Genomic DNA, 23,533 nt, shown 5'->3' on the forward strand with positions numbered 1-23,533 from the left:
GACTAGTCAGGCACGAGGGAAAGATGAACAGAGCAAAGAACAGAGAGATCCTTGATGAAAACCTGCTCCAGAGAGCTCAGGACCTCAGACACCTTCCAACAGGACAACAACCCTAAGCACACAGCCAAGACAACGCAGGAGTGGCTTCAGCACAAGTCTCTGAACGTCCTCGGGTGGCCCAGCCAGAGCCGGGACTTGAACCCGATTGACCTGAAAATAACTGTGCAGCGACGCTCCCCATCCTACATGACAGAGCTTGAGAGGATCTGTAGAGAAGAATGGGAGAAACTCCCCAAATACAGGTGTGCAGGCTTGTAGCGTCATACCCAAGAAGATTTGAGGCTGTAATCGCTGCCAAAGGTACTTTAACAAGGCACTGAGTAAAAGGCCTGAAAACCTAAGTAAATGTTGTATTTCATTTTTTTATATATATACATTTGAAAACAAATCTAAAAACCTGTTTTTGCTTTGTCATTATGGGGTATTGTATGTAAATTGATGAGGTGGGGAAACAATTTAATCCATTTTAGAAGAAGGCTGTAACGTAACAAAATGTGGAAAAAGTCAAGGGGTCTGAATACTATCCGAATGCATTGTATATCATTTTCAGAACTTAGTTATATTGCTTTTAAAATTGAATTTCTATTTAATTTAGTCAACCCTCCTGATATGTGATTACAGTATTACACTGATATAGTATATTGTAGTGGAGAAGAGTGGATTAACAAATAGCCTACAATAAAGCCTAAATTGGTTCTACTATGGCAATACTGCTGCCCTCCAGTGGTTGTGAAATGTGCATAACCTTAAATATTAGCTGGGTCTATTTCATAGACTGTGTGATATATCTATTGGAGGTCTACACTATAGGTAAGCTGATGGGTAAGCTACAGACAAATTAAATGTAGTTACTTTTCAGAACTAGTTGCACTCATGCCCAGCCTCTCTATCCCTCCAATGCTGACAGTGAAAGTTGGCTGAAAAGGTTGTTTTTACTGCTGTCATGCAAGGCTTCCTTTGCATTAGACACAAACAGGAAATAGACCCGAAACAGAGAGCACAGAGAATGTCTTTCTGTCATCACATGGTATCTGACAGCACACACAGCAGTTAATAACCATTTAATCACACAGTGACTTGAATCCTTTTATTATTGCACAAAAAGCTCACAAATGGCTTCAAGAAGAAACAAATGACATGGTAACAATATTATACATTTTCAAGATTTAGAAAAGCAAGTACAAATACAGAACGTGGTATACATAGCTATATACATTAAATAGGGGTAATGAAACCAGTAGTATTAGCCATAATAAAACATCAATAAACCTTCTCAAAATGGTGCATCAATCGGCCCATCCTCCCCCAGTCTTCTCCAGCAAAGGGACAACAATAGAGAGAGAGACTGGTCCAACGGCGTACTGACAGAGAGAGAACCCCCCCCTCTTGGGACCAGAGTGGTATCATCCCACAATGCAAGACTTAAGACCTAGATAAGGGGTCTCAGGTACCCTGCAATCCTGGAGGGGTGGGTGGCTCAATATTCACCTCCACCGCCACCCCATTGGGTTTGAGACTCCTTGTCAACAGGATGCGGATGTCGTCCTCGTCATTGAAGGGACTCTCTTTGTACTCCTGCCGAAGCCACTCCCTGTACTGGAGAGACAGACAGCAACATACAGTATGTCAATACTCTTGTCTGTTGAGACAGCTGTATTCTCTTCCTCAAGTAACTACAAGGCTACTCCACTCTCTGAAGGCATTAATGCTTAACACATACATGTTTTATGATAAGAAACTCCTTTTTATTGAACTTCCATTCCCTCCAAGAGTGCCTGCATCTCTTACACTGTCACCTGTACCTAGACTGACATCTTTTCCCCTGTCCTCCCTCTATCCCTCTCTGTATTAACCTGGTCAGCGTGAGTGGTCTCAAACTCCTGGAGCTGGCGCTGAAACCCCAGGTTGGGGCCAGCGCAGGGCCGAGCCACCCTCACAGCAGCCAGAGCCTCCTGCCAGCCCAGCCCTGTCACTGTCATGATGTAGGCCACCACCAGGGAGACACTCCGAGACACACCCGCCAGACTGCATGGAGAGAGGAATAGATGGTTAACCTCTTAAATGTAATGGCAAAATGTAGATTCCCGCCTAAATAGACTTACCCAAAAGTAACTGCTATTCATGTGTAATTACATGATTCCGACATGCAAAAACGTGGCATATTTGGAGAGAAGACATCTGGGAGATTTTGAGGAAATGATCAGAAGATATATAGGAGTACACAAGATCAAGCGCACACAAAATACGTTTTTTTTTTTATTGACAAACTATAAGTGAATAATTCATGACGAGAGCTGAAACACATCAGATGGCTTCTACAATATGCAAACAATATCAGAAAGCAAATGGGATTGATAGACCTAATAACTAGAAATGGGCAGATGTTTTAGTAAGTGGTGTCAGGTGTGGATGTTTCCAAGTGTCCCTAAACCTCTCCAAAGTGGCATATCTCTGTAAATTAGATCATTCCACTGTTGGTACATATTTTCAATCCTTAAATGCTATTTGTTCATTATAAAAACACAATGTCTACCATATCAACATTCAAGTGTGCATTCAACCTCTCCAAGGTGTCCGAATGTGGTAATTGCCCTGTTTTTGCACACTGGGGGTGCCTAAAAGTTATTGTTCTTTTCTTTTTCTTTTAATGTCTACCACCACAGAAACAGGAATAAGGACATTCTTCCTCACCCATCACTCATTGGCATTTTCACGCTCCTTGAGACATGGTCGTTATTGAATGCCTTATGCTGTGTGGTGAGCATAGTTACTTCCGTAGCAGCTTGTTAGTCCTGATCCAACGTATGGCCCCCCTCCCCGCAGTCTTTTCATGTTGTTTACCTTGGTCTTGGGGAAACCGAGTCTGTTAGGACGAATTGTGACACAAGACCCTATTTTCTTTTTCAAGAGGTCTATGAAAACTATGGGACTAGAATAAAAATGGTCCACTAAGAGCTTGTACCCACCGCCAAGTAACGGGAAGTTAATCAACTGCATAACAGAAATGGAATAATGTGTCCCTGAACAAAGGAGGGGTCAAAATCAAAAGTATCAGTCAGTATCTGGTGTGGCCACCAGCTGCATTAAGTACTGCAGTGCATCTCCTTCTAATGGACTGCACCAGATTTGCCAGTTCTTGCTGTGAGATGTTACCCCACTCTTCCACCAAGGCACCTGCAAGTTCCCAGACATTTCTGGGGGGAATGGCCCTAGCCCTAACCCTCCGATCCAACAGGTCCCAGACATGCTCAATGGGATTGAGATCTGGGCTCTTCACTGGCCATGGCAGAACACTGACATTCCTGTCTTGCAGAAAATCACACACAGAACGAGCAGTATGGCTGGTGGTATTGTCAGGCTGGAGGGTCATGTCAGGATGAGCCTTCAGGAAGGGTACCAGATGAGGGAAGAGGATGTCTTCCCTGTAATGCACAGTGTTGAGATTGCCTTCACTGACAACATGCTCAGTCCGATGATGCTGTGACACACCCCAGACCATTACGGACCCTCCACCTCCAAATCGATCTTGCTCCAAAGTACAGGCCTCGGTGTAACGCTCTTTCCTTCGACGATAAGCGCGCATCCGACCATCAACCCTGGTGAAATGAAACCGCGACTCTTCAGTGAAGAGCACTTTCTGCCAAGACTGTCTGGTCCAGCAACGGTGGGTTTGTGCCCATAGGCGACGTTGCTGCCGGTGATGTCTGGTGAGGACCTGCCTTACAACAGGCCTACAAGCCCTCAGTCCAGCCTCTCTCAGCCTATTGCGGACAGTCTGAGCACTGATGGAGGAATTGTGCATTCCTGGTGTAACTTGGGCAGTTGTTGTTGCCATTCTGTACCTGTCCCGCAGGTGTGATGTTCAGATGTACCAATCTTGTGCAGGTGTTGTTACACATGGTCTGCCACTGCGAGGATGATCAGCTGTCCGTCCTGTCTCCTTATAGCACTGTCTTAGGTATGGACATTGCACAGTACGGACATTACAATTTATTGCCCTGGCCACATCTGCAGTCCTCATGCCTCCTTGCAGCATGCCTAAGGCACGTTCACGCAGATAAGCAGGTACCCTGGGCATCTTTCTATTGGTGTTTTTCAGAGTCAGTAGAAGGGCCTCTTTTAGTGTTCTACGTGTTCATAACTGTGACCTTAATTGCCTACCATCTGTAAGCTGTTAGTGTCATAATGACCGTTCCACAGGTGCATGTTCAATATTTTTTCATGGTTCATTGAACAAGCATGGGAAACAGTGTTTAAACTCTTACAATCAAGATCTGTGAAGGTATTTGGATTTTTACGAATGATCTTTGAAGGACAAGGTCCTGAAAAAGGGATGTTTCTTTTTTCGCTGAGTGTAGATGAAAAAGTTCCACGTGTAGGCAGAGGCTGAATCATCTCGCACAAAGACTTTGTAGCCCCATTTGGTCTGCTTATTTTTCATATATCGCTTCAAGCCAATTCAAGCCTTTGAGGCAACCATGCGCTCATCTAGATAGATTTTGAGCAGGCTGGAAGTAAGTTTTGCATGCCTCCACCATGTCATGATACAGGTGCTTGACTCTTGCAAGACGATCAGACCCTGCAGTCCCCTTCTGGTCATTCTCCTGATCCTTTTGTGGGTCACTCATGTGAATAGTACGGTTGATGACCAAGAATCGGGTTTCACTCATGATGGAGGTGGGGAACTCGAACCGATTGAGTGTGGACTTGCTCCAGTTGTCAACTAGATGATACCTTTACCAGTCCCATGTAAATCACCAAGGAAGTGTAGTTGAGCATGTCACCCAAGGTGACAGGTTTTCAGGACATCTTCCTTCCCCCCTGCTGCTTCTTGTCCCCATACTTGTTGGTATGTTCCCAGTACAGAGGTTGTAAAGTAGAGCTGAAACAGCTGTAAGGGGCTGTATGTTTCATCACTAACCAACTGTGGGCCTTTGGGTTTAAACCAAAATTGGGTTTGGGTTTAAACCAAAATTTTCTGGTACCTCATCATCTTCAAAGACCGTATGCCACCTGTCCTCAGTTTCCTCTCCCTCTTCTCTATTGAGGCCTAGATCTCCTCCCTGCCCCCTGACTTCCAGATGAACTTGCACAGAGGGGACTGGTGCCAGGGCCTGCAGTGGGGGTGGTAAAAGAGGAGTGGGGTCTTTGCGGAGAAGTGGTAGTAGAATCATCAGATGGGGTGATTGACACTGCAGTGGGGGTGGTTGAAGAGGAGTGGGGCCTTTGTCAACCACCAGAAAAGGTGATTGACACAGCAGTGGGGGGTGAAAACCTTGACCATCGGGGTGGAGCTTGCAGGGAAGGGGTGGCTCCAAAAAGTCATCATCCAAATCTTCTGCATCCTCCACTCTGTGGTGAATAAAATAAAGGGATATATTGTTGTAAGACACAGAATTACAGTTGACTAAATTTACAAAACGACATTACTGTAAAGTAAAAACACCAAGCCTAAACTTGATCTGTACAGTGACTCTCATAGAAGGTGTGAAGCACACACACAATACAAACAGTAACACAAAGGCAGAGGTGACAACCACAAATAAACAATGGCCATGAGAGTTTAGTGGCCTCTCCAAAGGTACAAAGATGAAACTTAGAACAGCAAACAGTGAACTCATATGAAACATAGACAATAACTACTTTGGAAATATATAACATTGAAATTACTTGTTACATAGGCCTATGGTAACTAAATCCAAAGCACAAAAAGCAGAACATTTGTAAAAAAATAAACAATACCTATAGTAAATATATAAAGTCATGAAAATAATTTACTTACAGATCTAAAAGTGGATCCAATCCTTCTAGAAAGAAATCTTCGTCGGCCAAGTCGAAATCTTTGTTCCCCTTTCTTATATATTTGTTTATTTCAACTTTATTTAACCAGGTAGGCAAGTTGAGAACAAGTTCTCATTTACAATTCGACCTGGCCAAGATAAAGCAAAGCAGTTTGACACATACAACAACACAGAGTTACACATGGAGTAAAACAAACATACAGTCAATAATACAGTAGAAAAATAAGTCTATATACGACGTGAGCAAATGAGGTGAGATAAGGGAGGTAAAGGCAAAGAAAAGGCCATGGTGGCAAAGTAGATACAATATAGCAAGTAAAACACTGGTATGGTAGATTTGCAGTGGAAAAATGTGCAAAGTAGAAAAATAAATAATGGGGTGCAAAGGAGCAAAATAAATTAATTAATAAATACAGTAGGGGAAGAGGTACTTGTTTGGGCTAAATTATAGATGGGCTACGTACAGGTGCAGTAAACTGTGAGCTGCTCTGACAGCTGGTGCTGAAAACTAGTGAGGGAGATAAGTGTTCCCAGTTTCAGAGATTTTTGTAGTTCGTTCCAGTTATTGGCAGCAGAGAACTGGAATGAGATGCGTCCAAAGGAAGAATTGGTTTTGGGGGTGACCAGAGAGATATACCTGCTGGAGCACGTGCTACAGGTGGGTGCTGCTATGGTGACCAGCGAGCTGAGATAAGGGGGACTTTACCTAGTAGGGTCTTTTAGATGTCCTGGAGCCAGTGGGTTTGCAGACGAGTATGAAGCGAGGGCCAGCCAACGAGAGCATACACATAGCAGTGGTGGGTAGTATATGGGGCTTTGGTGACAAAATGGATGGCACTGTGATAGACTGCATCCAATTTATTGAGTAGGGTATTTGAGGCTATTTTGTAAATGACATCGCTGAAGTCGAAGATCGATAGGATGGTCAGTTTTGTGAGGTATGTTTGCAGCATGAGTGAAGGATGCTTTGTTGCGAAATACGAAGCCAATTCTAGATTTAACTTTGGATTGGAGATGTTTGATGTGAGTCTGGAAGGAGAGTTTACAGTCTAACCAGACACCTAGGTATTTGTAGTTGTCCACATATTCTAAGTCAGAACCGTCCAGAGGAGTGATGCTGGACGGGCGGGCGGGTGCAGGCAGCAATCAGTTGAAGAGCATGCATTTGGTTTTACTTGTATTTAAGAGCAGTTGGAGGCCACGGAAGGAGAGTTGTATGGCATTGAAGCTCGTCTGGAGGGTTGTTAACACAGTGGCCCAAGAATTGAACCCTGTGGCACCAACATAGAGACTGCCAGACGCCCGGACAACAGGCCCTCTGATTTGGATTGCATAGCGGAGAAGGTGCGGTGAGATTCGAAATGGTCGGTAATCTGTTTGTTGACTTGGCTTTCGAAGACCTTAGAAAGGCAGGGTAGGATAGATATAGGTCTGTAGCAGTTTGGGTCAAGAGTGTCCCCCCCTTTGAAGAGGGGGATGACTGCTTGAAAAAGCTAGCCTTGGCTTTTCTAACTACCTGTGTATATTGGTTTCTAACTTCCCTGAAAAGTTGCATATCACGGGGGCTGTTCGATGCTAATGCAGAACGCCATAGGATGTTTTTGTGTTGGTTAAGGGCAGTCAGGTCTGGAGACAACCAAGGGCTATATCTGTTCCTGGTTCTAAATTTCTTGAATGGGGCATGCTTATTTAAGATGGTGAGGAAGGCATTAAAAAAAATAACCAGGCATCCTCTACTGACGGGATGAGGTCAATATCCTTCCAGGATACCCGGGCCAGGTCGATTAGAAAGGCCTGCTCGCTGAAGTGTTTAAGGGAGCGTTTGACAGTGATGAGTGGAGGTCGCTTGACTGCTGACTCATTACAGATGCAGGTAATGAGGCAGTGATCGCTGAGATCTTGGTTGAAAACAGCAGAGGTGTATTTAGAGGGCAAGTTGGTTCGGATGATATATATGAGGGTGCCCGTGTTTACGGCTTTGGGGTGGTACCTGGTAGGTTCATTGATAATTTGTGTGAGATTGAGGGCATCAAGCTTAGATTGTAGGATGGTTGGGGTGTTAAGCATGTTCCAGTTTAGGTCACCTAGCAGCACGAGCTCTGAAGATATATGGGGGGCAATCAGTTCACATATGGTGTCCAGAGCACACCTGGGGGCAGAGGGTGGTCTATAGCAGAAGGCAACGGTGAGAGACTTGTTTTTAGAGAGGTGGATATTTAAAAGTAGAAGCTCAAGTTGTTTGGGTACAGACCTGGATAGTAGGAGAGAACTCTGCAGACTATCTCTGCAGTAGATTGCAACATCGCCCCCTTCGGCTGTTCTATCTTGTCTGGAAATGTTGTAGTTAGGAATGGAGATTTCAGAGTTTTTGGTGGTCTTCCTAAGCCAGGATTGGCAGAGTGTGCTAAAGCAGTGAATAAAACAAACTTTGGGAAGAGGTTTCTAATGTTAACATGCATGAAACCAAGGCTATTACGGTTACAAAAGTCATCAAAAGAGAGCGCCTGGGGAATAGGAGTGGAGCTAGGCACTGCAGGGTCTGGATTCACCTCTACATCACCAGAGGAACGGAGGAGGAGTAGGATAAGGGCACGGCTAAAAGCTATGAGAATTGGTCGTCTAGGACGTCCGGAACAGAGAGTAAAAGGAGGTTTCTGGGGGCGATAAAATAGCTTCAAGATATAATGTACAGACAAAGGTATGGTAGGATGTGAATACGGTGGAGGTAAACGTAGGCATTGAGAGATGGACCTGGACCCGTACAAATCAGCTGGTCTTGACAATCTGGACCCTCTATTTCTGAAATTATCTGCCGCCATTGTCGCAACCCCTATTACCAGCCTGTTCACCTCTCTTTCATATCGTCTGAGATCCCCAAGGATTGGAAAGCTGCCGCAGTCATCCCCCTCTTCAAAGGGGGAGACACCCTGGACCCAAACTGTTACAGACCTATATCCATCCTGCCCTGCCTATCTAAGGTCTTCGAAAGCCAAGTCAACAAACAGGTCACTGACCATCTCGAATCCCACCATACCTTCTCCGCTGTGCAATCTGGTTTCCGAGCTGGTCACGGGTGCACCTCAGCCACGCTCAAGGTACTAAACGATATCATAACCGCCAACGATAAAAGATAGTACTGTGCAGCCGTCTTCATCAAGCTGGCCAAGGCTTTCAACTCTGTCAATCACCATATTCTTATCGGCAGACTCAGTAGCCTCCGTTTTTCTGATGACTGCCTTGCCTGGTTCACCAACTACTTTGCAGACAGAGTTCAGTGTGTCCAATCGGAGGGCATGCTGTCCGGTCCTCTGGCAGTTTCTGGGGGTGCCACAGGGTTCAATTCTCGAGCCGACTCTTTTCTCTGTATATATCAATGATGTTGCTCTTGCTGCGGGCGATTCCCTGATCCACCTCTACGCAGACGACACCATTCTGTATACTTCCGGGCCCGTCCTTGGACACTGTGCTATCTAACCTCCAAACGAGCTTCAATGCCATACAACACTCCTTCCGTGGCCTCCAACTGCTCTTAAACGCTAGTAAAACCAAATGCATGCTTTTCAACCATTCGCTGCCTGCACCCGCACGCCCGACTAGCATCACCACCCTGGATGGTTCCGACCTAGAATATGTGGACATCTATAAGTACCTAGGTGTCTGGCTAGACTGTAAACTCTCCTTCCAGACTCATATCAAACATCTCCAATCTAAAATCAAATCTAGAGTCGGCTTTCTATTCCGCAACAAAGCCTCCTTCACTCACGCCGCCAAACTTACCCTAGTAAAACTGACTTTCCTACCGATCCTCGACTTCGGCGATGTCATCTACAAAATGGCTTCCAACACTACTCAGCAAACTGGATGCAGTTTATCACAGTGCCATCCGTTTTGTTACTGAAGCACCTTATACCACCCACCACTGCGACCTGTATGCTCTAGTCGGCTGGCCCTCGCTACATATTCGTCGCCAGACCCACTGGCTCCAGGTCATCTACAAGTCCATGCTAGGTAAAGCTCAGCCTTATCTCAGTTCACTGGTCACGATGTCAACACCCACCCATAGCACACGCTCCAGCAGGTGTATCTCACTGATCATCCCTAAAGCCAACACCTCATTTGGCCGCCTTTCGTTCCAGTTCTCTGCTGCCTGTGACTGGAACGAATTGCAAAAATCGCTGAAGTTGGAGACTTTTATCTCCTTCACCAACTTCAAACATCTGCTATCTGAGCAGCTAACCAATCGCTGCAGCTGTACATAGTCTATAGGTAAATAACCCACCCAATTTCACCTTCCTCTTCCCCATACTGTTTATATTTATTTACTTTTCTGCTCTTTTGCACACCAATATATATACCTGTACATGACCATCTGATCATTTCTCACTCCAGTGTTAATCTGCAAAATTGTAATTATTCACCTTCCTCCTCATGCCTTTTGCACACAACGTATATAGACTCTTTTTTTCTACTGTGTTATTGACTTGTTAATCGTTTACTCCATGCGTAACTCTGTGTTGTTGTCTGTTCACACTGCTATGCTTTATCTTGGCCAGGTCGCAGTTGCAAATGAGAACTTGTTCTCAACTAGCCTACCTGGTTAAATAAAGGTGAAATAAAAAAAAAAAATGAGAGAGATATTGTCTCTAGAAACATCATTGAAACCAGGTGATTTCATCGCATGTGTGGGTGGTGGAACTGAAAGGTTGGATAAGGTATAGTGAGCAGGACTAGAGGCTCTACAGTGAAATATGCCAATAAACACTAACCAGAACAGCAATGGACAAGGCATATTGACATTAAGGAGAGGCATGCTTAGTCGAGTGATCAAAAGGGTCCAGTGAGTGGTGAGGTTGGTTGGGGTCACGGCGATTCAGACAGCTAGCCGGGCCATCGGTAGAAAACTGGCAGAGGATGGAGGTCTGTTTTTAGCCACCTTGTGTGTTTCCATTGGTAGATTAGTGGGGTACCGTGTGGTAGAAGGGAACAATCCAATTGGCAAAATAGATATAGTTATAGTGACTCAAGAAAATTCTCCGATAGACCTATTCAGATAGCAGCCGATAAGACAGCTAACGATTAGCAGGTCGCAGATGGGCGTTCAGGTAACGTCGCGACGGAGGGGCCAGTTGGATAACTCCCTCGGGCAGATAACATCGGTAGTCCAGTCGTGAAGGCCCGGTGGGGCTCCGTGTCGGCAGTAAAACGGGTCCGGATAGGTGATTGTAGCCCAGGAGTGGCAGATGGAACTCTTCAGCTGGCTAGCTCCGGAATAATTGATGTTTGCTCCGGGACCGACGTAAGCCAATAGTCACTTGGATAGCAGCTAGCTAGCTGCAAGATCCAGGTGTAAATGTCCAGAGCTTGCGGTAGAAATCCGGGGATATGGAGAGAAAATTGGTCCGGTATGCTCTGGTCTGAGTCGCGTTGTACAAATCTGGCGATAGCTTTTCGAGCTAAAGGATAGCTGATGACCACCAAACGTGGTTAGCTGAATACTAACGTTAGCCAGTAAACTGGCTAGCTTCTGGCTAGCTTCTATTATAGATTTCAGATTTGAGGTGATTTGAGGTGAATAATACTTTTTTTAAATTGGTGAGTCGGGTTGCAGGAGTGTTTTGAAGTTGAGATTTTTAGAAAAAATATATATACAAAGCGAAGAAAATAAATAAATATATATTTACACGGGACACGACAAGACGAGGACAAAGGACGTCTGACTGCTATGCCATCTTGGGAATGAAGGATCCGAGTCCAACTCCAGTATTTTATTCAAAGCTTCTATGTCGGTATACTTATTCATAGTTGCTTTCTTTTTAGGTTTCTGTTCTATATTCTTAGTTTTTACCCTTTTTTTACCCCTTGAGAAGCATTTTATGTTAAAGTGATGAAATCTGTTTACAATGTAATGTGGTGTGCATCTCGTCTCTGATCCAGGTAGCAATAGTTCGCATTACGCATAAAAGGTTCTAGGCATTGCTTTGTCCCACCCAGGTCAACTGCATATCCCTGGAAAGCTTACCTCATTGGCTACAAGACTGTCAAGGTGCCATAGTAGCCAATTCCCTGTGTAATGGATGCCTACAGCGTGTCAGCCGGCAACATCATAGTTGCTGGCTATAGTCACTCGGTGGACATTGGCCATTCGATCTTGCCATTAAGTCATACATCATCAGATAACATTGGCAATAAGCTAGATTTGCTCCTACCAACCTAGGGATTAATTACATGTAGCGAAAACACAGACCAAATCGAAGCTTACCTTGTAAGACCCATGAGGATTTGGCATGGGTCCCCAGATCCTCAAAAAGTTCTACAGCTGCACCATCGAGAGTATCCTGACCGGTTGCATATGGCAACTGCTCGGCATCTGACCGTAAACCGCTACAGAGGGTAGTGCGTACGGTGCAGTACATCACTGGGGGGCAAGCTTCCTGCCATCCAGGACCTATATGACCTGGGGTGGCAGGTATCCTAGTGGTTAGAGCGTTGGACTAGTAACTGGAAGGTTGCAAGATCGAATCCCCGAGCTGACAAGGTAAAAATCTGTAGTTCTGCCCCTGAACAAGGCAGTTAACCCACTGTTCCTAGGCCGTCATTGAAAATAAGAATTTGTCCTTAACTGCCAGGTAAAATAAATATAATAGTTGGTGTCAGAGGAAAGCCCATAAAATTGTCCCAGACTCCAGTCACCCAAGTCATAGACAAGCGGTACTAGGACCAAAAGGCTCCTTAACATCTTCTACCCCCAAGCCATAAGACTGCTGAACAATTAATCAAATGGCCACCGGACTATTTACATTGACCCCCCCTCCATTTGTTTAGTACACTGCTGCTACTCTGTTTATTATCTAAGCATAGTCACTTCACCTCTACCTACATGTACAAATTAGCTCAACTAACCTGTACCCCCTCACACTGACTCGGTACTGGTACCCCCTGTATATAGCCTCGTTATTACTTTGTTATTGTGTTACTTTTTATTATTTTTTACTTTACTTTATTTTGTAAATATTTTCTTAACTAATTTCAAGCATTTCACAGTAAGGTCTACACTTGTATTCGACCCATGTGACAAATAAAGTTTGATTCGATTATAATTTGTTTGATGAAAACGTTGGGTAAAATAAACATTTTGACTCTCGGCACTGGTGATCAATAACGGTAGGTCACAGGCAGATGAATAACATATCCTTATGATCTGCGGAGTCCCGGCTTTTGGTGTTCATCAATGTATTCTGTGTTTATTCCGTTCATGCTTCACAACGCTAAACGGAATGAAGGTAGCAGCCATCTTGAAATGAGGTTATCGGCTCGGACTGCCCTTATCAATTCGTATGCCCATATATGGTAGTAAGTCACACCAAAGATTTGAAGGCGCCGATCAATAGCCAAGATACTCAGCTTTCCACAGACATCCTGGTTTTGCAGATAGGGTCTACCATTCTCATACCAGCCCTCAATTCAATAAAACAAATCAAATAGGGTCCCCAAATATGGGGACTTTACATTTAAGAGGGAGGGATGGATAGGAGCTGGCATGGCCATGATAGAGATACAGGGCATGGACATCAGCAGGTCATATTAATAGACAATACATTTACTTGACTTGGAAGTCAAAGATAGAGACTGTGGAGGCAACATTAGAACATTTATTTAATGGAAGGGTCTTCTGTATTTCTCAGAAGACCCTCACCAGAGATACCTCAGATAGTTGAACAACACAACACAACACATTCAAATCAAGATTGTTGTTTGGGGAAGTTCAAGAATAGCCTTCTGTGTTATCTGTCTATGTGCTGCTTACCATCGTCACACATGGGTTCACTTGTGAGCACTCAGATTAACCCGGAGATACAGTAACAGATGGACAAAGTTTATGACTCACCAGTGGACCAGACAGCCCTCTCCTTTCAGCCGGGACTCGTGCATGAACATGATGCTCTGTTTGAAGTGCTGTGTCCTGAGAATGACACACATACAGGTTATGTACAGTCATAATCAGGTCATAACACAATAACAAACCAGTTACCATTCCCACAGTAGTAACAACATTGTATTTGTTGTGGAAGCATATAGGACAAGTAACATTAAATTTGCCAAAAAAGCTGTAAACCGGGCCCTCCACCCCAGTCATAGAAAGTGGGGGGATGAGTGGGTAACGACTCATAATGCTGAGAGGAGAACGACTCATAATAATGGCTGGAATGGAGTGAATGGAAAGGTGGAAAAACACACATGGAAACCATGTGTTTCATGTGTTCGATACTATTCCATTTATTCCCTTTCAGCCATTACTATGAGCCCATCCTCCCTAATTACGGTGCCATCAGCCACCTGTGGTGTGCGAGCAGTGAAGGGTATGGGTGAGGGGAGGGCCGTAGGGGTGAGCATGGGTGTGTTCTTCTAGGCCCTAGGGCCATCTATCTATCCTCCTGACAGGACCAGGATGAGTAAGTGGTGTCTGTCCATCTCTGGCTAGCCAGGGCCAGTTTAACATTTCACCTGCAGGTTACACACACCTTGCTGGAGAGGCAGGGGAGTTGACAGTGACATCGGGGTGCCTGGGTGTTACTGTGTGCGCGAGTCTTTTTCTGGGGTGTTATAAAAATAGAGGCGCAGTGCAGACGGACGTGGCAACTCATAGAGAACCGGAGACTTCCTGTTCCTTCCTGCATAGAGGACCAGGCCACCTGCACTCGATGCACTCAACCAGAGGAAATGTGTGTGTGCATTTGTGCATGTTTTTACAGCATCTATCTATCCACCTATTTATGTATGTATATGTTGATATGTCGGTGCTCACTACATCTCTGCATGTCTATTGTCTTAATCCTAATGAGTAAAAAGCATTCCATGACTTCTCATTAGGGAAATAAGAAGCCGAATCGCCTAGTCAGCTGGTGATTTATTCAGTGCTTTGATTCACAGTCAACTGGTGAGCATGTGAAGCATATCATTTTCATATCAGGAGAACATGAACTAGAGACGCCCACACAGAGTGTGTGTGCTAGATAGAATGGATCTGACTGGTCTAGTCTGCTTCAGTCCGGTGCTGTTCTGTTCTGTATGGTAGCCTTGTGTACTGTGTGGTGCTGTGTGTTGGGCTACTTACAGGTTTTGTGTGGGCAGGTCCGCTGCTGAGATGCATAGATAGGTAATCTCCTGCAGGAAAACATACAACTGTTATACGCTCTAACACAATTACAATCTAACAGGCAAAGCATGCCGACAGGATCTTTGTAAACACCACTCTGTACACACTATTACATAATGCTCTCAGTCTTACAAGTGTGTCTGCAAACAGTAACAACCATTATGTAAGCTTACACACCAGGTCCTATCCTATAGACTGTGTTTCTGATGTGGTGATTGCAGCTGTAGTGGGGAAGTAAAGGAACGGGACAGACTGTGCTAGTTTCTATAGGGAGTAGTAGAATATGAGAACACCAAATCCCACACAAGCTAGAGCCAGAGCACTGGGTCAGAAACTAAAAAGAATACTCCTCTCTACCGCCTACACCCTCCCACAGAGCTCATACAGGCTCCAACAAATGATTTCTATTGATGTAATGTGAACCTGTTTTGTTTGGGATGGGGCCTAGTCTAATATTACACACTAAGCCACATTCCCATACTGCTGTCCTGAATTTTCTGACAGGCTGGTCCAGGGGCAAACATATACCATGCTCTTATAGGAAGAGCAGTCATGAGGACTGACATGGGGACTGTCAATTTATTTGCTTAACCAAACTGTGTCCGCATTCTTGGATGCAAATCTTGATTTGTCACATTAACATCCATCCAAATTGGATTTTGAACCTGGATTTTGTGTGTACATATGCTACAGACAGGCATTAAGGAACGTGTGTTTATGCATGTGTCAGGTGTCATTAGATCACGTACATTCATATAATATCATGCTGAAAGGATGTCTGGCGCGGTATTTAGCCATTTTGATCTAGCGAATGGTCCACTGGGAATTGTTTTCTTACCGGCAGGATAGGGGCTGCACTGTCATGGATGGAGAGGATGTGTGTGATGTTGTTCCTCGCTAACTGCTCTCTGTCCCTCGCATCTAAAGGAAAACAAGTATTGAATGACAAAACACATGAATCATCTATTAAATATTCATAGAATGTTCTCAAATGTGAATGTGCCACTGAAATGTACTGGAAGGGAAAATGGTGAAGGGGTGTCTTCATTGGTCTTATCCTTAGCTCAAGCCCTTGACCAGTACAGCTGGGAAGAAACACTTACCTTTGAAGTTTCCCAAGTACAAGTCAGGCAGGACCTATGGGAAGGTAAGAATTGAATATTATTGTGTGACCTGTTGTTTACATTCACCAGTGTTCTTAAACCTGACATAATTACAACAAGCATTTCATTCATTACACAAATAACTAGGCTAAGCAACAATATTACTACACAAGCCCCTGGGCCTATACTCCTGTGCCACTATTGACAGCAAAGACGAAACTCAAATATATAGCCTGTGTTCTCAAGGAAAGACAACATGGAGATGCAGAGACTGTATATTTAGTTTGACACCAAATACCAGAGGCGAATGAGCTCACATAACCGACACAGTTCACTCTGATGATAGTGATAATAAGACATGTTAATGTAGGATCTGTGTGTGTGTGTATACTACCATTCAAAAGTTTGAGGTCACTTAGAAATGTCCTTGTTTTTGAAAGAAAAGCATTTTTTTTGTCTATTAAAATAACATAAAATTGATCAGAAATACAGTTGTAGACATTGTTAATGTTGTAGATGACTATTGTAGCTAGAAACGTCGTAATAATACTTGGAAGTACTACTTAAGTTGTTTTTTTGGGTTATCTATACTTTTTACTCCATACATTTTCCATGTCACCCGAAAGTGCTCGTTACATTTTGAATGCTTAGTAGAACAGGAAAATGGTTCAATTAACACACTTTATCACCCCTACTGCCTCTGATCTGGAAGGCTCACTAAACACAAATGCTTTGTTTGTAAATTATGTCTGAGTGTTGGAGTGTGACCCTGGCTATCCATAACATTCCCTTTTACTTGAGTCATTGGGTACTTTTTCATCCACTGTGTGTGTGTGTGTGTGTGTGTGTGTGTGTGTGTGTGTGTGTGTGTGTGTGTGTGTGTGTTTATGTGTGCGTGTGTGTGTGTTTATGTGTGTGTGTGTGTGCACGTGTGTGTGTGCGTGTGCGTGTGCGTGTGTGTGTGTGTGTGTGTGTGTGTGTGTGTGTGTGTGTGTGTGTGTGTGTGTGTGTGTGTGTGCGTGCGTGTGTGTGCGCGCCTGCGTCCCTCATACCTCTCCTCCCCCATCTCAAACCCAGCTGGAATAACAGTGATGAGAGGTGCAGAAAGCTTTTCCAATTTAAATGAGTTGATGACACCTGTTGTGTACACCAAGTACCAAGCCAACATTTGAGAAGGTCAATTGCTAAAGTATCCATGATGACACGGAGCCTACAGTATGTGATAAGACACAGCAATGCATTACACCCATAAGTAATATCATCAAATGTAGCATGCTTTGATCATTTTCAACAGAAATCTGTCCAATGTGTAGCCAAGGAGTTGGAATGTAAAAGCACAACGCCTACACACCGGGTGTGTCTACTTTGATAGACAGCTAGTCATTAAAGTGTACAGTGTACAGTAGCATACATACAGCGACAAACAGACACTCTTATGGCAGATGGCCTGAAGTGCTATTATGCAATTGTGCACCGATTCAATATAAATTAGACGCAATACGTGTTCATAACACCAATAGAACACACGCATTAAACACATTTGACTACACGCGTTTGATTGACATTCTATATTCATTGAAACCCCCTGTCTACAGAACTACTGTAGCCTACTCAGCGACCATGCGTAAACTTTGCTTTAGGAGCGCATGCATAGGCTGTATATCAACGAATAACATACCTTATTGAGCCCATTACCCATTCTAAACGAAGAATTCTGTAAAACCAACAAATGGAAATTACGGCATTTATTGTTGTACTCTTGTTTCGAGAAGTAGGTCTCCAACGGCTTTCCCGAGAGCTCCCCAAATTGCGAGCGATCGAGTACTCACACAGTCTGCAGCAGCGCTGTTCCCTAAAGCTCCCGATGTTTTCAATGCTTCCTGGGATATGTAGTTTTTTCTCATCTAGAGAGGCATGGTCTCTGTAAATGAAGGATGGCAGGCCTACGCTTATTTTTATATTCACAATTTGTATACAGTCTATGCCACAGACTCTATGGGTAGACTTCACGAACAGTGGGCTCCAAAATGACTGGTACCCCTGACTGGCAACGCACAAACAATACAAAAAAATATATTTAAAATATAATTAGAGATAAACTCAAAATACCAACATGTGAGAAATACTGTACATTATTAATGTTTCAATGGAACTAACCAAAATCCTACAATTATTTAATACAAAATACATTTCACCAAAATCAAGGTTTCATAATTATTGGCACTCCTCACTCAGTACTTAGAGTAACCACCTCTGGCAAGGATAACAGCAAGGTTAAGTAACACATTTGGAGGGATTTTGGACCATTCCTCTGCACAGATCCTTTCAAGATCCTTCACATTTTTGGGTTTCGCTTATCAACTGACCTCTTCAACTCAGCCCACAGGTTTTTGATTGGATTGAGTTCCGGCGACTGAGATGGCCATGGCAGAACATTGATTTTGTTGTCACAGAACCATTTCTGTGTGGATCTTGAGGTATATTTTGGGTCATTGTCTTGTTGGAAAGTCCACTTACGGACAAGTCCCAGCCTTCTGGCAGAGGCAACCAGATTGTCAGCCAAAATTGCCTGATACTTGGTGGAATTCATAATGCCATCAATATTAAACATGTGCCACTGTACCTCTGGAATTAAAACAGCCCCAAAACATCACTGACCCACCACCATATTTCACCATGGGTATGAGGTGCCTCTCCTTGTATGCATCTCTGTTTTGACGCCAAACATGCCGATGCTGTATCTGACCAAAACGTTCAATTTTGGTCTCATGTGACCAGAGCACCTACTTCCAGTCATAATTGAAATGACGTTTGGCAAACTCCAAGCGCTTGCGTCTGTGTCTTGCGGTCAGAAAGGTCTTTCTTCTGGCAACGCTTCCAAAGAGCCTGTGGTTGTGGAGGTGGCGTCTGATGGTGCTTTTTGAAACCTGGTGACCCCAAGACGCCGCCAAGGCCTACAATTATTTCACAGTGATTCTTGTGGATTTTATTGCTTCTCTCACCATCATCCTCCCTATCCTGTGGGGTGGGTGGGGGGGATGCATTTCCATATACCCATGAGGCCTTCAACTGTTCCATATTTTTTTTTCTTAAAAAAAAGTAATTGCCCTGACAATGCTCAGTGGTATAATAAATCATTTGTGAATCTTCTTGTAGCCATTACCAGATGTATGAAGGTCTATGACCATCTGTCTCTTTTGAACTGCCAGTTATTTTGTTTTTCTTCGTGGTGTTGGATGACAAAAGGATATTGCATGCGTGTTACCTCATTTTTATACCCTAGTGAAACTGGAAGTGATGTAATGGCTCAATATAGTTCCTTAAGGCTTAGATAAACATAAATAAGTCGAATTTAATTCCTGGTTTAATTTTGGTAGATGTCATTTACAATAATCTTTAAGGGTGCCATTAATTGTGAAACCTTGATTTGGAGGACATTGATTTTTAATTAAATCAATACATTATTTTGGTGGGTTCCATTTAAACATTAATAAAGTACAGTATTTCTCACATGTTGGTATTTTGAGTTTATCTCCATAATTATATTCTTTATATTTTTTATAGTATTGTTTGTGCATTGCCAGTCAGGGGTGCCAGTCATTTTGGAGCCCACTGTATAGGCAATAGGCATACAGTCAAAGATCTCTCAACTCATGAATGAAGGAATGGACAGAGAGTTGTTTTCTCTTGTGTCAAAACAAGTATTCTAATTTCACAACATACATACTCATGGGTAAAAGCCACTCACTGAACATTTTTGTTTATCATTATTTTTTTATTTTGTTTATTTTACCTTTATTTAACCAGGTAGGCCAGATGAGAACCAGTATTAATTTACAACTAATTACAATTTAGAAATTTACTCTGGAGTGATATGTGTGCAGATGAGGATGTGCAAGTAGAAATACTGGTGTACAAAAGAGCAGAAAAACAAAAACAAATATGGGGATGAGGTAGGTACAGTTGAAGTCAGAATTAACATACTGTAGCAAAATACCCTAGCAAAATACATTTAAACTCAGTTTTTCACAATTCCTGACATTTAATCCAAGTAATAATTCCCTGTCAGTTAGGAACACCACTTTATTTTAAGAATGTGAAATGTCAGAATAATAGTAGAGAGAATGATTTATTTCAGCTTTTATTTATTTCATCACATTCCCAGTGGGTCAGAAGTTTACATACACTCAATTAGTATTTGGTAGCATTGCCTTTAAATTGTTTAACTTGGGTCAAACGTTTCAGGCAGCCCTTCACAAGCTTCCCACAATAAGTTGGGTGAATTTTGGCCCATTCTTCCTGGCAGAGCTGGTGTAACTGAGTCAGGTTGTAAGGCCTCCTTCTGCCCACACATTTTCTATAGGATTGAGATCAGGACTTTGGTGATGGCCATTCCAATACCGTGACTTTGTTGTCCTTAAGCCATTTTGTCACAACTTTGGAAGTATGCTTGGAGTCATTGTCTATTTGGAAGACCCATTTGCGACCAAGCTTTAACTTCATGACCGATGTCTTGAGATGTTGCTTCAATATATCCACATAATTGTTGTTCCTCATGATGCCATCTATTTTGTGAAGTGCACCAGGCCCTCCTGCAGCAATGCAATGCTACTCCTTGATTCACGGTTGAAATGGTAATCTTCGGCTTGCAAGCCTCCCCCTTTTTCCTTAGAACATAACGATGGTCATTATGGCCAAACAGTTCTATTTTTGTTTCATCAGACCAGAGGACATTTCTCCAAAAAAGTACGATTTTTGTCCCCATGTGCAGTTGCAAACCATAGTCAGGCTTTTTATGGTGGTTTTGGAGCAGTGGCTTCTTCCTTGTTGAGGGGCCTTTCAGTTTATGTCGATATACAACTTGTTTTACCATGGATATAGATACTTTTGTACCTGTTTCCTCCAGCATCTTCACAAGGTCTTTTGCTGTTGTTCCTGGATTGATTTGCACTTTTCGCACCAAAGTACGTCCATCTCTAGGAGACAGAATGCGTCTCCTTTCTGAGCGGTATGACGGCTGCATGGTCCCATGGTGTTTATACTTGCATACTATTGTTTGTACAGATTAATGTGGTACCTTCGGGCGTTTGGAAATTGCTCCCAAGGATGAACCAGACTTGTGGAGATCTACAATTTCTTTTCTGAGGTCTTGGCTGATTTATTTTGATTTTCCCATTTTCCCACTGAGTTTAGTGGTAGGCCTTGAAATACATCCACAGGTACACCTCCAATTGTCTCAAATTATGTAAATTAGCCTATCATAAGCTTCTAAAGCCATGATATAATTTTCTGTAATTTTCCAAGCTGTTTAAAGGCACAGTCAACTTAGTGTATGTAAACTCCTGAGCCACTGGAATTGTGACACAGTGAATTATAAGTTAAATAATCTGTCTGTAAACAACTGTTGGAAAAATATATTGTGTCATGCACAAAGTAGATGTCCTAACCAACTTGCCAAAACTATAGTTTGTTAACAAGAAATGTGTGAAGTGGTTGAAAAACGAGTTTGAATGACTCCAACCTAAGTGTATGTAAACTTCCAACTTCAACTGTAGTTGGTTGGATGGACTGTGTACAGCTGCAACGATTGGTAAGCTGCTCTGACAGCTGATGCTTAAAGATAATGAGGGAGATATAAGTCTCCAACTTCAGTGATTTTTTGCAATTGGCAGCAGAGAACTGGAAGGAAAGGCGGTCAAAGGAGGTGTTGGCTTTGGGGATGACCAGTGAAATATACCTGCTGGAGTGCGTGCTACAGGTGGGTGTTGCTATGGTGACCAGTGAGCTGAGATAAGGCGGGGCTTTACCTAGCAAAGACTTCTAGATGGCCTGTAGCCAGTGGGTTTGGCGACGAATATGTAGCGAGGACTAGCCAACGAGAGCATACAGGTCGCAGTGGTGGGTAGTATGTGGGGCTTTGGAGACAAAATGGATGGCACTGTGATAGACTGCATCCAATTTGCTGAGTAGTGTTGGAGCCTTTTTTGTAAAAGGAAGTCAAGTCAAGGATCGGTAGGATAGTCAGTTTTACAAGGGTATGTTTGGCAGCATGAGGGAAGGAGGCTTTGTTGTGAAATAAGAAGCCGATTCTATATTTAATTTTGGATTGGAGATGCTTAATATGAGTCTGGAAGAAGAGTTTACAGTCTAGCCAGACACCTAGGTATTTGTAGTACACATATTACACGTATTTGTAGTCACATATTCTAAGTCTGAACCGTCCAGAGTGGTGATGCTAGTCGGGGTTGTGGGAGCAGGCAGCGATTGGTTGATGAGCATGCATTTAATTTAACTAGCATTTAAGAGCAGTTGGATACCACAGAAGGAGTGTTGAATGGCATTGAAGCTAGTTTGGTGGTTTGTTAACACAGTGTCCAAAGAAGGGCCAGATGTATACAGAATGGTGCCGTCTGCTTAGAGGTGGATCAAAGAATGACCCGCAGCAAGAACGACATCATTGATATATACAGAGAAAAGAGTCGGCCTGAGAATTGAACCCTGTGGCAACCCAATAGAGACTGCCAGAGTTCCGGATAACAGGCCCTCCGATTTGACACACTGAACTCTATCTGAGAAGTAGTTAGTGAACCAGGCAAGGCAGTCATTAGAGAAACCAAGGCTGTTGAGTCTGCTGCTTCTGACAGAGTCTGGCCTTGGCCAGGTCGATGAAGACGGCTGCACAGTACTGTCTTTTATCGATGGCGGTTATGATATTGTTTAGGACCTTGAGCGTGGCTGAGGTGCACCCGTGACCAGCTCAGAAACCGGGTTGCATAACGGAGATGTCACGACTTCCACCAAAGTTGGTCCCTCTCCTTGTTCGGGCGGCGTACGGCGGACAAAGTCACCGACCTTCTAGCCATCGCTGCTCCTCTTTTCATATTCCTTTGGTTTTGTCTTTTGTCTTCCATCACACCTGGTTCCAATCCCATCAAATACATTTGTTGTGTATTTAACCCTCTGTTCCACCTCATGTCCTTGTCGGTGATTGTTAATTGCAAGAGCATGTGCACGTCTGTCCTGGTGTGCGTCGGGTTATGTACCCATTATTTGATTGTTCTGCATTCCGGTGGGTGTTTAATTATTAAACTGCGCTGTTTGGAAACACAGTTTTGCTCGCCTGCATCTGACTTCTCTGCCGCCAGTATGCAGCCTATACAGAATCACCGACTCAACTATGGAGTCAGCAGGAGCAGGTACCCCGGGTATAGGGGTGGGGGACTGCCTCCGGGAGCATGTAGGAATGCTCCACCACCTTGGCACCGCCATGGACTGCGTTGTCCAGACTATGGACCACTGGGAGACACAGGGAGTTCTTCCAGCACCTCCACCAGCACAACCCGGGTCTCCTCTGAGCGCCCCTCTTCCTCCTGGTGCCAGTGGGATTCGTCTCTCCCTGCCCCAGGAATACGACG

The 23,533-nt window shown here is 43.7% G+C and overlaps 1 protein-coding gene across 1 annotated transcript; it reads right to left on the minus strand.

Annotated features, from left to right (window-relative positions):
• Window positions 1-1,133: 1,133 nt before the first annotated feature.
• dusp22b (dual specificity phosphatase 22b) lies at window positions 1,134-17,964 on the minus strand. The gene is made up of 7 exons (XM_064935444.1): window positions 17,797-17,964; window positions 16,119-16,152; window positions 15,854-15,936; window positions 14,974-15,023; window positions 13,747-13,821; window positions 1,914-2,085; window positions 1,134-1,656 (listed from the first exon to the last, which is right to left on the minus strand). Exons 1-7 carry the CDS (start codon window positions 17,815-17,817, stop codon window positions 1,504-1,506), a joined length of 588 nt encoding a protein of 195 aa, XP_064791516.1. The 5' UTR covers window positions 17,818-17,964; the 3' UTR covers window positions 1,134-1,503.
• Window positions 17,965-23,533: the final 5,569 nt, after the last annotated feature.

The sequence above is a fragment of the Oncorhynchus masou genome, chromosome 3 (genome assembly GCF_036934945.1).
Source record: "Oncorhynchus masou masou isolate Uvic2021 chromosome 3, UVic_Omas_1.1, whole genome shotgun sequence".
In the NCBI taxonomy this organism is placed as follows: domain Eukaryota; kingdom Metazoa; phylum Chordata; class Actinopteri; order Salmoniformes; family Salmonidae; genus Oncorhynchus; species Oncorhynchus masou.

Coding starts and splice junctions, on each gene's coding strand:
- dusp22b (XM_064935444.1), bottom strand. CDS start 17,817: ATGGGTAATGGGCTCAATAAG. Junction 15,937..16,118: donor GTACTTGGGAAACTTCAAAG/GTAAGTGTTTCT, acceptor GTTTTCCTTTAG/ATGCGAGGGACAGAGAGCAG. Junction 1,657..1,913: donor AGACCACTCACGCTGACCAG/GTTAATACAGAG, acceptor CTGTCTCTCCAG/TACAGGGAGTGGCTTCGGCA.